The 15199-nt window shown below is 39.0% G+C and overlaps 1 protein-coding gene across 3 annotated transcripts in view; it reads right to left on the reverse strand.

Annotated features, from left to right (window-relative positions):
* KIAA0825 (KIAA0825 ortholog) overlaps positions 1-15199 on the reverse strand; it is a 408362-nt gene that overhangs the window by 229619 nt on the left and 163544 nt on the right. For all 3 annotated transcript variants that reach the window (XM_060093150.1, XM_060093152.1, XM_060093151.1), the window contains exon 14: positions 5963-6102. In XM_060093150.1, coding sequence (XP_059949133.1) covers positions 5963-6102 — 140 coding nt within the window. The remainder of the gene's footprint in view (positions 1-5962; positions 6103-15199) is intronic.

The raw sequence follows: 15199 nt of genomic DNA on the forward strand, positions 1-15199 counted from the left end.
TTTAACTTATTCCCAAGCATGTCCACGTGTTGAATTGGACAGCCTGTTATTTTTTTCTTTTTTACGTGAAGACTTAACATATTTGAAGATCGCTATCCTGCCTCCTCTAGTTCTTTTCCTCTCCAAGTTAGACATACCCAGTTTATTTAAGCAAGGCATGGCCTGGTTTTTACTTAACATCTTAGCACTTTTCACTCTTCAGTGGGCACTCTCCATTGAAGCAGCCTGTGCCAAAAAAAGATCACTAAGCATAAGTGCACTATTGGTCCAAACTCTGCAACTGGCAGAATTTGGACCAATAGTAAGTAAGAGTAAGAGGAGTAAGAGGCAAGAGTAAGAGGAAAGTTTTGAGCTCCACCTGTGCTCCCGAATAAGCACGAACTCCACAGAATGTGAAACTGAGTTAAAGCTATCTCAAAGAGAAATTCCTTCTGTAAGACAGACATCAAGCCTAACTGTCCAGCAGGAATGGTCTCTCTAACTTCTTAAGTTAAAGAGAATGGGCTGGGGGCTTCTCTGGTGGTGCAGTGGTTGAAAGTCTGCCTGCCGATGCAGGGGACACGGGTTCGTGCCCCGGTCCGGGAAGATCCCACGTGCCACAGAACGGCTGGGCCCGTGAGCCATGGCCGCTGAGCCTGCGCGTCCGGAGCCTGTGCTCTGCAACGGGAGAGGCCACAACAGTGAGAGGCCTGTGTACCGCAAAAAAAAAAAAAAAAAAAAAGCATAATACATTGGAAAGACAAAGCACATACCCCAATTTTTTGCCATCTATAGTAACAGATACCTTGTTCGATGGCCTTGCTACTCAAAAGGTGGTCCAGGGACTAGCAGTATCAGGAGCAGCATTCCCTGGGAGCTTGTTAGAAATGCAGAATCTCAGGTTCCACCCAAGACCTACTGAATCAGAATCTGCAGTTTTAACCAGCTTCCCAGGTGCTGTTTTTGCACTGTAAAGTCCAGAAGCCTTGCTTTACATAATCATACCTTACAACCACCCTACCCTCATGGAGACTCAGCACAGACCCTAGATGATAACTGTTTCTGGGACTGTAATAATTCTATGGAGACCACTGATATTCTAGGCTAGTCTGTCATCATTCGCGGATAGGATCCTTGGTTGGAAAGACTAAGGCAAGAACACACAAATATGATTCTACTGTTCTTGGTAAGAACAGGGTACAAATCCAGCAAGGAAAAAAATACTGAACAAGTAAGAATACAGATGTTGTCACTAGTGAAAGCAGGCAAGGACATTGAAGTTAGGTGCACTAAGGGTACCAAGAGGGAGCATATTTTTACTTTTGGTCACTTCCTTCAAGACAGTCATGAAGCAGCACTTTGGTCATAAATACTTATAAAATGAAACTCACACACACATAATGTACAACAAAACACCAAGCTTCTGCCACAATATTCCTCATGACCCAAAAAATCAAGAAAACATTAACCATAAAGTCAGAGAATTTGAATTGATTAATTCATTTTAAGTCAACCAAGCCTTTGTAGTGGTGGCAGCCATTTATTTAGAATTTTCTGTAGGTCAGTTTCTTGACTATCTTTTGGCACTTTGTTACAAGGTTGAAAAGTACAGATTGTACTAGCAAAATTACCCACTGATAGAGGTTCCTGATAGTTCTCATAAATTGTGCAACCCTGCAATTTTGTAAACTTTCTGTGGCTCTGCCAGGATGCCGTACAGGTGTGGTGGGTGAAAGCACAGTCCCTGCACACTGGCTGTCTGAATCAAATCCTGCTTTGCTGATTATTAGCTGTTGACTTGGACAAACGACTTGATTTCTCTGTGTCTCACTTTCCTCATCTGTAAAATGGAGATGATAATTGTACCTACCACACAGGGTTTGTTTTGAGGATTCAGTGAGTGAACACATGTAAAGACTTAGAAGCTGTGTCTAGAACATGTAAAATATTACGTGTTTGCTAGTTGGTTGTGGTCGTTATTACTGAAAATCACCAGAAGCCAAGAAGTTTCACTGAGAATCATTCTTGAGGCAATGGGCAAAGGAAAGAAAGTTAGTTACACTTCATTCAAATGTCACTAGCAGGAAAAGGCTACCTGCTAACAATTGGGAAATTGCCAAATATTTGTACTTTTGATGCCACAAGTAAGAAACTGGTTAAGGCCATGTGGCGTCAGTGAGGTAATGTCAAAACAGTTGCCCTGGGTTTTTAACGTCGCTAATCCAAAATAGTGTCTTACAAATTTAAAATCTTCTATAAACATTTGTAGTTGAGAGCGTTTTTCCTTCAAATTTAGGATGGCCCATCTTCAAAATAAAACCAACAAACATTACCTTCTCATGCCCATTGAACTTTATCCAAGCTTCCTAGAAGCTTGCAGCCTATGATTTTTTTATTATTAATGAATAAATTAAAATTTTACTATTCATTCATTTATTAAATTTTACTATTTTATGACCTTCAGTGAAGTTGTATCTCACATTACAAGCAAGTTATTTCCATATATGCTCAGCTGATTCTTTTTAAAATAAATAGAAATTCTGATAAATCATTTTCATAGAGCAAGACCAAAAGCTACAGATATAAAAGAGATAACCCTCATATATTTTAATCTTTATAATATATGGTTGTCTATCAAGAAAAATTCTCTACCTAACAGAATTTAATAATTGCTTATTGGATGAAGAGGACCTTGTTTTAAAATATGTACAATAAAAATATGTATTTAGGGACTTCCCTGGTTGTCCAGTGGCTAAGACTCCGTGCTCCCAATGCAGGGGGCCTGGGTTCGATCCCTGGTCAAGGAACTAGATCCCGCATGCATGCCGCAACTAAAGAGCCCACACACCGCAACTAAGAGCCTGCATGCCGCAACGAAGATCCTACATGCGGCAACGAAGATCCCATGTGCCACAAATAAGACCCGATGCAGCCAAATAAGTAAATAAAAAAAAATTAAAATATGTATTTAAAATCTCTATTCTTATTCCTGAGCCAATTTAACAAAAGTTAAATTTTATCAATTAGACCAAAAAGACACTATTTATAAAGGAAAACTCTCACATAAAAAGCCCAATAGTTATGATGCTTGAAACACCTAATCAGCATATTTTACTCTAAAATTTTGCTTTCCTAAAAATATGATGAAACTCCTAAATTACCAAATGGTGTTCAATGAAAACAAAATCCCTGAAAAAATATTACGTATGTATTTTTAGGTGCATAGCAATTTCCATCTTAGTCTAGTTAATAAAATTCCCTGAATATACTGTTTCTAAATTAAAGTGACAAGGTTTCTACTGCAGCTTAATAAGTCAGTCAATCAATCGATTAGTAAATTGTCACTTCATCCTTACAGTATTTGAAGTAGCTAATAAAATTCAATACAAGACAATACCAAAGCAGTTATGTAACCCTGATCAAACACCTAACAACCTTTGCAAAAACTGATAGATATTTGAGCAGGTTGGGTAAATACACATCTGTATTCCGTAAGAACCAGAACTGAAGGAGATACAATATAGTACCTTTGATAACCTGTAAGTCCCTCAAAAACAATATCATGTTATATGTACAAAAGGTAGATGTAATATTTTTGGTAAGTAAATGTGGAATTTTTTTGTAAGAAAACATGGTTAAATATTCATTTAACCATAGTTGCTATTCCTGTACTTAGTGGCTATATCAGTATAGTCCAATGTTTGATCACAATTGTTTTTCCAGGCTGTTCCATATAACTCTATCAAGAGGAAACCATTTCTCTTCTGGGACCATGCCCATGAGTTTCATGAGTTTTATTAGAGTAACTCTTCAGCCAGGTCAGATACTATCTGTGTTGTGTAGTCACCTTGCCTGAAAGCTCAGATTATAAAGTTTAATGGAAGCTCCATATTTTATATTCTAATGGATCACTGGCCAATCACTGGACTTTTTCTGTAAAAAGCACTGTGTTAGCTTGAGGAGGAATATGAAAATAAAAATCTATGATCAGCACTAATTTCCACTAATAGCTGGAAAGAACAGTTAAATGCATGTGCACTGGGGTGTCCTGGTTGATTCAACCTGAGAGTGGGCAGATTACAGTTTTTGCAGATACCCCTGGTCCACTCCAGGATTTAATTTGCAAGAGTATTTGTATAGAAGGGTAGGGGAAAGAAAGCTCCAGCTGGGTTCAGAATCCTGGGTTACCCACCATTTATCAGCTACATGTGTCTCTTGGCAAATAACATTATCTTAAACTCTAATGTTATTTTTAACATCATGAAAATAATTATATTTACTTTATAAGGTTTTAAGAATCACAGTGCCTGACACCTAATAAGTAAACAATATATGTTGGCTACTTGAGCAATTAGTTTCCCTAGCACCTGTTTTCCCTTTAGGAGAGTGGAGTTATAGATATTGAAGGTAAAGATAATGTTTTCAGTTCAACTCTGTAAGATTTAAGGCCCACAGAGTACGGCTTGGGGGCTAAGAGAATAAAGTCAGATTCAGGGTTTCGAGGAGAGGTAACCTCTGAACTTCTCCTTGGAACACAGTGACACTGGAGGAGTTGTAGTGACCTTTGGCACCACAAGATTTTATGAATTTGAGGGCACCAGGAGAGAAGCAAAGGGCTCAGTAGTGAGGCACTTCCCCTAAGTGGCTTTTGGGAAGCAAACATCAAGGTGTACAGAAGAGAAGAATATGGGGAACTGGTCATGAGCAGATCTGAGAAACCAAAAATTCCAGAAATGACTGGAACAATCTGGACTGGGAATGCTATGAACCTCATTTGTATACCAACAGGCTGGTCAGGCCTGGTAACATGTGCCTCATTCATATACAAATATAATAACAATACAAGGCAGAGTAAGCTAAGGGCAGCAGCCACCATAACATACACTGTGAAGTTCAGGGGAGGGAGGGAGACATCAGTGTGAGCTAGAGTGTTCAGAGATCTGGAACATCAGTGGCCTTTGCCCATTGGTGGAGGCTGGGTTGTCTATGGAGGGTCTTTCAAGGAGGAAAAATGGGTGAGCCAAGGTGTGGAAGGAGCATGTGCATGGGGCTTTGGGGACAATGTCTGAAATGGGTGTGTATGTGTGTTTGTGTGTGATTGCGCGTACGTGCGCACACATACACAAGAGAATAGTGGAGAAAAAGCTTACAAAACTAGTCTGGGGCCATACTTGAATGGCCAAAGGACAGGGGTTTGTTCCTGTAGGTGATGGGGAACTAGAGAAAAAAGATTTTGATTAGAGAAAACTATACTGAAACTAGTGATTGATAAAAATTAATCTGGCTACACTTGTAGTATAGAATAGAAGAAATGTGTAGGGGTATGTGAAGATGTTTAGAAAACTCTTTATAGATGTAGCAGGAGAGCAGTAGGATATACTATGAGACTGGCATAACATTACTTACCATTTTCTAAAGTAGTACTTACAGGGGAAAAAAGAAAGTCTAATTAAGAGAAGTATGGTCTTCTATTACTCCTCAATTTCCATTCATAATTTTCTCATGATTACTTCTCCATGCCTCAGTGATATGGCTGTAAGCCATGCTTGCTTGTTCATAAGTTACATAAGCATTTTTCATGATCCACTGAAATGTCTCCTGTGGCTCTAAAGCAATCTCTCTCTCCCTTTCTCTCTCTCTCAGGTCTAATTGATACTTCTGTTTTGGACACATAAATGTGTTCCCATAATATTCTTAGGCATTTCAAACCCCATATATTGATATATTTCTATATTATGATAGTTTATGATAGGACAGTATTATATAAAAATATTTTTTGCCCTCATTCAGAATCCCTGAAAAAAATCTTTCCAATAGGTTTATAAAGTTACTCAATATTTTGCCTGCTGCTAACCCCACTGACTATTGATATAATGCAGTTGGTTTCATCCCTCTGCCAACATTCAAGTAGGAAAAAAAATTCCATTCAACTTGAGCAATGACTGGGTTTTTTCAGGACATTCTCATAACTACAAATACTCACTTGAGCTCTTTAGCAAGATTCTCAGTAAAAGACCATCATGATGCAGTAGGGTTTCCAGAAGCAGGTTCCAATTACAGGCTGGCTGGGATAAGAGCAGTTTCAATTGACCCTCAGCTGTCAATCGTCCAGCTGATGGAGTCCTTTCAAAATGCAAGATAAAGATGGAGTAATGAAGTTAATTTATCTATGAAATTAATAGCTTTAAAGTACAGATGTAATGCTAACTCCTTTAAATGTCAATTCCTCCCAGATTACTGTGAAAATGCTTTCATGCTTGCTTACTTTAGGGCTGCTCAGGGAAGGAATTACATTTAATCTCTACTAGCTAAAAGCAAATTAACATTTGGTAACCTGCCAAATTTAAAACTGATACAAAATAACCATGCGTATATTTCATGGAACTATGTCTGTTTTAGCTTCATGGAGCAAATAAAAATTATTTATGCATTTTTTAATGCATTTATTTGTTCATTCAACAAATACATGAGTTCCTACTATGTGCTGTTAACTTCTTTCATTATTCACGGAGAGAAGTTACAATGTGTTTTGGCTACTAATTTGCCATGTACTATGATTGCTGATAAAATGAAAGGAATTCAAAGCTTCTGTCAAAGGTCAAGCATAATCTAATTATTTAATATGTAAAGTCTTAAATCAACATGCAATTATCAGAACCACTCTAACAGTCACACTGCTACCTACTTGGGTAATCAGTTTATCAAAGAGAAATAATTCCAAGGCAAATAAGCTTCTACTTGGGAAATTATAATCAGCGTTGAATAGAAAATTAAAATCAGGTCCCCCACATCACCACATTAATTTACCAATGAATCTGCAAGAGATAAGGAAATAAGGTAGAAACTGAACACTGATAACATTATTCACTTTTTCCTTCTAAAGTCTCAAGGTTTAGACTGGCTAAAGGTCACAGCATCTGATATCAGTTTACAACTACAACAAAGAAAGGGCAGGAAATGACCAAACTCAATCTGATTGTGGAGATAAGGGTTGTGGGACTAGGGTGGCACCGGGAAGGAAAGATGAGATTGAGAAATGTAAAGGTGTGAATGAGAAGACCATATGCTTTAGCGTGGAAGAAAGCAGAACAAAGAGTATCACTGAGAGAGACGATTTGCAGCATCATTTCCAGATGAAATGTACTGAGTGGTGAACCATCATCATAGTCTAGAGCAAAGGATTCCAAAGCTTGGGCTCTGGACCAACAGCATCAGCATCACCTGAGAACTTGTTTTTGGTTTTTTTAAAATAAATTTATTTATTTTATATATTTATTTTTGGCTGCATTTGGGTCTTTGTTGCTGCATGCAGTCTTTCTCTAGTTGTGACGAGTGGGGCCTACTCTTCGTTGCAGTGCATGGGCTTCTTACTGCGGGGGCTTCTCTTGTTGCGGAGCACAGGCTCTAGGAGCGTGGGCTTCAGTAGTCGTGGCACGCAGGCTCATTAGTTGTGTCGTGGGCTCTAGAGAGCAGGCTCAGTAGTTGTGGTGCACGGGCTTAGTTGCTCCGCGGCGTGTGGGATCTTCCCAGACCAGGGCTCGAACCTGTGTGCCCTGCATTGGCATGCGGCTTCTTAACCACTGTGCCACCAGGGAAGCCCTGAGAACTTGTTAAAAAATGCAAATTCCCAGGTCTTACCCCTTCAGAAATTCTGGGAATGGGCCCCAGAAATCTGTGTTTTAACAAGCCCTCTCCAGGAGATTCTGATGCACACTAAGGTTTGAGAACCACTGTGGAAGGCAGTGGTTTCTGGAGCACAGGTAGCAGGGATAGGCCTAGTTGGTATTATCTCTCCTACCTCTGTGCCTTTGTGCCCATACAGGTCCACCTTGGCTGCCACCTGGGCAGCAACCTCCACATTACCCTATAGTTAATCTTACCCATCCTTCAATTTGCCACAAAAATATCACTTTCTCTGTAGAGTCTCTCTCTCCATAGCAGTCTATCTCACTCTGGATTAAAGAACTTATGGCAAGTATGCAGATTTTAGCACTTTATTATTTCATCAATTAAAGCTTTATCTCTCCACTCAGATTCAAGCCTTGTGAGCACACTTGTTTTACACCCCAAAGCTCTTACCAATGAACTAAGCACATTTGAGGCTCTGTAAATGTTAGCTGATTGACTCATATGCTCATAAATGGGTAGATAAACTCTTAAAAAAAAAGAGGATGCTTTGCTAAAATGCTGGTTTAAACAAAAGTGAGAGGATCTCAAGATGTAAAATGAAATTTCAAAGCATCTCCCCTTTGGTTTGGCTTGGGGCATTTGGAACATCTCACAACCTTATGATGCACAAAATCACCTGAACTTTGGACCAACTCAGGCTTCCCATGTGAGACTCTGATAACGTAACTCAAAACGGAGAAACTCCCTGGCAATTGGTGAGGCGGTGTTAGCTAGATGGGTGGTGGAGAGAGAAGCGGGGAATTATTTAACTCTCAGACCAGAGGAAACAGGTCTGTCAGTTCAGCAGTTCTGAATTCCTTTGGGTATTCCCAGATTGGTCTGGCTCTTGCAGTAATTCCAAACATGGTGCCAAAGGAAGAATCTACTAGGTGAGCCTTTTGGACTGAAACACTGAAGCAGATCCTCACAATGGCTGTCCCTATTTCTATCCTAAACCCCAACTGCTGACTTCAAGAAACTTGCTTGGGGTCTGGTAGATGAAAAGCAGCTAGTTGGTAGTAAGCTGTGTATTAAAATTGACTTAGTTTTTTAACATTTCCTACCTATGTATTTTGCTTGAGTTGAGTGCTGACTTAAGGATACATTTAATGAACTGAAAGATCCAGTTTGATGGAGTTTAGGAAAGGAAGGGGATTGTTGAGAGACAATTTGAAGAAGGAACACAGGGGCCAGTTCATAGAGGGCCTCATTAGCCAAGGTGGGGACTTTGGACCTGTTGAAGAATTTAAGGCAGATGAGTTTCCTGACCTGGCTGCAGGATGAAGAGTGAATTGGAGGGAAGGTTGTGTTTTTGCTCAGTCCTTTAGACATGTAATAAGACAAAATAATTTGAATGGCATTTCATATCACTTATTTGAATACCTGGTTATAAACAAAACCTCTCATTTACCAGATGGGAAGCTGTTTGTTGAAATGTACCTCAATTCTTGGATCTTTTAACTTATCACAGATTTTGAAATGTACAGTAGAATGACTCACTATAAGGAAAAATAAAAGATTACAAACATTCCTCAATCACTAAGCTCCGAGTAATAAATGCATTGAGGAGTCGGCACTGGGCATATGGAGAAGCATATGTTCCCTCATCCTTTGAGCTGGTGGAGCTGTGAAAGTGAGATTAGCCTTACAAAAAATGACAGAAAAGGAAAATTTTAATATATGTATATATGTATCAAATATGTACATGTTGACTTCCACTATAATACAAAGAAGAGAACAAAATTTATAAATCCACTGGAATGCAAAAATCTTGTATTAGGAGACAGGACAAATTTATGGCTGGGTTATATCAGGATTATACTCTAATTAGTGCTGCACTTCTGGGGCATGAAAAGGCCTAAGGAATTTTTCAAATCCAGGCAATGTTGGGGCTCAATCATTATTAGTTTATGAAACTAACAAATTATTTTTATAGAATCATTGTTCAAAATCTTGGCTGTATTTGGGTGTGTTTACTTTATGAAAACTTATCAAGTAGTTCACTTGTAATTTCTGCAGTTTTTTAGTATGTGTCCACACTGCAGTAGAAAATTTAAAAAATCTTAGCCCTGTCAGTGCACTATGGCTTGACTTCCAACCACAGTTGTGTGTGGGGCACAGGGCAAGCAAAGACTCTGTAGGAGGTTCAGACTGCGTAAGAGTAGCCTCACTACTCAGGTCACATGACCTTGGGAGTCACTGCTCCTACCATATACTTAACATGCAGAAGATGTCAGACTAGGGGAACACTGGAATGGACTCTGAAATGCACAGCTTGGGGATAACACCGAGCAGTGTTGGGCACTGTTCTTCAACACTTGATATTTACTTTAAATGAACAGCCATTATATGGTTCTACGTCCCTAAGAGAAAAACCATATAGGTCCAGGAGCCACAGGTTGAAAGTTCTCTCTGAAGGATACTAGAAGCCACCTCCTCACCAGAGTTCCTGATTATCCACTAGGAATTTAATTTGTGTTTTCCATTCCCAGAACTCCCCATAGGCTCTGGGGGAGTGGAGGTCCTGGTTTCTGTGGTGGGGTGACTTGGGAAATGCACACCTCTACCAGGGGACCATGAAGAATTCCACTAAACCTAATGTTATAGCTGCCTTCTAGTTATTTTTGGATTCCCATGCCAGCAGTCTAGCAGGCAAAGAAAGGAGCTACTATATTGGTAAGGGTAATAACCCTGATTATCACCAAGGAGCTAGGGTTGCTACTGCATATGGGGAGCAGGGAGGAGGATGTCTGTAACTCAAGGGATTCACCAGGGCATCTCTTGATGCTCTCATGACTGGTAATAACTGTAAATAGGTGACCAAAGTAACCACATTCGGATAAGGGAATGGTAGTTATGGTTCAACATCTCGAGGATGAAGGTCTGTGTCTATGCTAGGGAAGCAACATACACCAGCAGATGTGATGACCGAGGGTAAGGGGAAGCTAGAGTAAGTGGTAGAGGAATGTAATGACGATTAGCATTTGCAGACTCAGGCATAATGGAAGCAGGAGACACTCTAACTTGTTCCATTAACTCAACCATAATAAAACTTTTTTTTTTTGACCAGCCATCACCTTGAAGAATCAATGATAAGGCCCGGAGAACTTAACATCAATAATGAGTGGATTTCAGTGGTGCAAGGGTTAGAACAAATGTCAATGTCCCCACATCCTCTTGCCCTTACCACCCAGTTGAAAATGGCCTGCCTTTTGCTGTCAGAACCTGCATTTCTCTACCTTCCAGCAAGACAAGTTGAAAGTGCCAGCAAATTAACACCTCCAGAGCAGCCTTCAACCAATGAGGGATGAAAATTGCTAATAAATTCCTCAGCATCCTTGTTGCCCTGGTGGGAAAACTCTGAGATATGCCTTTCCCACTGGCTCCAAGAATTTCCCCTGAAGGTATAAGTTCCAGTTACTCCTATGGTAGTTGGCTTGATTACACTAATCTTTATTTGCTGTCTTTCTTTGTCTCACTTATTCATTCCCCTCTAGTGTTTCATCCACTTAGAAAATAAACTAATTTCACTTCAATCCTTGTGTCAGGGTCTGCTTCTTGGGGAAATGCAAAATAAGACATGCATGGAGACACTTAGGACTCATCTCACTTAGTGTATGTTTCAGGAATATTGGGAAAATAGTCCAAGGTCATTTAGTTAATAAATATGGCAACTGGACTTTGAACCCAGGCTTTTCTGACTTCAGAACCCATGATTATTCCACTACTCCATATTTCCTTCCATTCAACCTGGTTGATATTTGGTGGGTAAGTTGCATTTTCCAGCATTGAGGATGTTTGGCTCTATTCAACCTCCTGATTGAGGATACCATGTTTTTGACTCAAACTCAGGTTTGTGGTCTCAAGGCTGATTCCAAATTGGAGCCATGTTATTTAAGGTATCTAGGGACTGATTTTGACCAGATGGTTCCTGTCATGGATTACTGGGCCAAATTTATGCCAGAGACCATAAGTTACATGATTCAGAGAACAAAGGCAAGGACATAACTAAAGAGAAACTGAGAGTGAAAGCCCTAAAGTGGGATAATGAAAGCAGAGGAGGAAAAGCTCCGTACTACTATACTACTTTTGCCTTTCCAAAACTAATCCTTCCAAATCTTTCTGGGAAGACAAATATTTAAAACAGTTCTAACATTTTCTCTTTAGTACCTGGGGGAAAAAGCTGAGGGGGGAAAACAAAAACCCAAAGTATTTTCTTCATCACTTTAATCAAGAATGTGCAAATTATATGTAGTTATAACATTGAAAATGTTTGCATACATTTTAATCTCTATAATGGGTATAGCCATGTCTCTATGATATTTATAATTAGAGATGATTCAATAAATAGAAATAAGACAGGGTTCACCTGCACATTTATATATAGGATTTGCCTTGATTTTTAATAATTTTGTCCACTGAGGTAAACTGATACTCTTAAAGAGTCTCAGTTTTTCAGAGTTGATGGTATCCACACTACCTGGTATGCAACTTAAAGGACAGGCATTCAACCTGTGAGGATGTGAATTATTTCTTGATTTTAGTAAATTAAACTTTTTCACTTGGGACGACCTCATTTCTCAAAAATCACCCAAAGATATATTAGTGCCCCAAACTCATAGCCCTAGCTCCACACTTTAGTGTTACACGGGTTAATGTACCTTATTTCTAAAAATACATAAGAATCTAATTTTAATTTTAAAAATAATGTTGATATTACATGTCAACCATCACTTTTGGACTCCCCCAGAAGTGCTATTCTAGCACCTGAGTCAATAAGACACTGGAGACTACTAAATCACTTAACCATGCCTTTAGAGGAGCAGAAGTTATCTCTCTGGAGCCTTTAACTATTATTGGTCCTTGTCTACCAGATAATAAATATCCTGTTATAGGAGTTCAAGAAAGCTCTCCCCTGGCATCACACTTCTGATAAGTGCAGAGACTCAATGAGAAAATAGTTCAATATTCTTTCCACTTTATCATACTTAGAGCTGGTCCTTTTAACATGTTTGGATAATTGATAAGACCTGCCACTTTCTGAAACATACAGCTCTTTACTAACACAGCAGTACTGAATGATTGTTTAGTAAGCACTTACGTGATGGGTGCCTTGTAGGCACGTTAGCTAATTAAATCCTCATAACTCTGCCATGAGAATATGTCAGAAGCTAAGGGAAGAAGATGTTTCAAGATGGGGGAAGTAGACAATGGTATTATGTGCTGTTTTCAAGTAGATCAATAAGATCATACTGTATTTATGTCTCAACTTCCTCACAAAAATATAAACTATTTAACTTTCCAAATCACAAAATTATACAGGTCTGCAAACCTTGTCTGTCTAATGTGAAAACCTATAGTTGTTTCTTATTATCTCATTGCTAGTTCCATTGCTATATTCTTATTTATATAATACCTTTAAACCATAATAGAAAAGGAAAGATATGTAGAAATATCTAGCTATATCAAGTAACCAGCTCACCTGACATTTTCACTTCTTTTAGTAACTGCTCCACAAACATATGACTTTTTCTCTGAAAATCTTTTCAAAGATCCAGCTGCTTGTCCATCCACACTCTGGAACAGGCATGTTAGAGCTTTGGTGTTCAAAAGCTCCCATTACTTCTCCCCTGACTGTTGGCTCCAGGTCAAAGCTTGGCACCTCATCAGAGTACCAGTTCTCTAAGCTTTTCTCTTCAGTCCTATGGAACAGCCTGACAGCAGCAGCTGGGAGACCAAAGTTCTCTTTTGTCCTCCTCCCCAGATGTTCTCTCCTGAGGATACTAGAAGCCACCTCCCCAACAAGAGCTTTCTTCCCATCACTGAGCCTGTCCACTCAGATCAAATGTTTGAAAAGAGTTAAAAGTACCATTTAATGTGGGAATATCTGAAACAATACTACAATAACTCATTTGTTCCTTAATTCACTTAGTCATTAAACCAATATTTGTTGGCTGATTTATATGTGCAAGGCCATGGAGACACAACAGTAAATAAAAAACAAACTCATTGTTTTTACAGAATTCAGCAGGGAATACATGCACGGTTTAAATGGTCACACAAATAAAGATAAAATTACAACTATAAAAACTCAATCAAGAAAAAGCAAAAGATGCTATTAGAAGATGTAGTGAGAAGAAGTAAGCTAGTCTTTGGGGTTGATGAAAGGCTTCCCTACAGAAGTCACACTGGAACTGAGATAGGAATATACATTGACATTACTAGGTGAAAGGGGAAGAAGATCCTTCAGGGAAAGGGAAAAGCATGTGCAAAGACCCTGTGGCAGAATGGAACATTTCATGGCAAGGAAATGTAAAAAAGGTTAATGTGTGAGGAGCAAAATCACAGGGTAGTGTGGTATCAGAAGAGGTTGCAGAGGAGGGTAAGCCACATCTATGTAGGTCTTACAGGCCATGGTAAATTTTTTGTGTATGCTTAAGGATAAAGGGGAATTCATGGAGGGCTGTGAGCTATAAGTGTGAAATGATAAAACTTAGTTTTGAAAATAGATTTTGGTTTGAGAAGTCTCTGGCTATAGTTTGGAGAATATTGGAGTCAACATATACACGGGAGGAAACCAAGGAGTCACTGCAATATTCAGGAGAGAGGTGATGCACTAAGGCGAAGGTGGTACTATGGAGAGCAGATATTAGGAGTTAAAATTAACGAGAGTTAGTAATGAACTGGATCTAGTAGAAGAGAAGGAGGGTTGCCTTCTGGTCTCTGCCTTATACAATCACATGCAGGTACAATTAATCAAAATGGGGGAAAATGAAAGAGGATCAGTTTGGAGGGCAGTATCCTAAGTTCAATTTTTGTCATGTTGAGTTTGAGGTGTCTCTGTGCTCACCAGGTATAAACCTGAAGAAGACATTCATGTACGATTCACACCCATGAATATATAGGCCTGTAGTCCTAGAAGAGATCGAAAGCAGAGATTTGAATTGGGGGCCACTTAAAAAGTACATGAAACCACAGACATGTGTGAGTTCACCTACAAAAGGTTCTATGATAGAATGCTAAAGATGTTCAATATTTAATGGCCAGGCCAAGGTAGATGAACCTGCAAAGAAATTTTATTGGCTATCTCTTCCCTCACCACTTATACCTAGCATATGCCTTACTTGGAGAAAAATTTTAAAATGCATTTATTGAAAGAATGAATGAACACATCTTGGTAAACTGCATAAATGGGAAGACCCACATAGCATATAATATAATGAAGCCAAAGGTAGCTTAATATTTAGGGAGGGGGAAAAAAGCATATAAATCCAAAACAGGATTACATTGAGTAAAACCATAATGGAAACAAAAGCATAGTAGAAAGAAATATCCACAGCTCAGAATAGACTGGCCATGAATCAAAACATCATGTTGTTGTCATAAAAGAAAATGAGCAGTGTAAAATGAATGGACTGCTTACTCACACTGATTATGCTACTTGGATTCAGTGTCCAGTTATGACCTCCTTAGCTAAGGAAGACCTGAAAAGTATTTGGAACTACTGAAAGAACCACAAGATGATGAAAGTTGGGAAAATAATTTAAAAAAA

The sequence above is a fragment of the Mesoplodon densirostris genome, chromosome 3, assembly GCF_025265405.1.
Source record: "Mesoplodon densirostris isolate mMesDen1 chromosome 3, mMesDen1 primary haplotype, whole genome shotgun sequence".
Classification (NCBI taxonomy): Eukaryota; Metazoa; Chordata; class Mammalia; order Artiodactyla; family Ziphiidae; genus Mesoplodon; species Mesoplodon densirostris.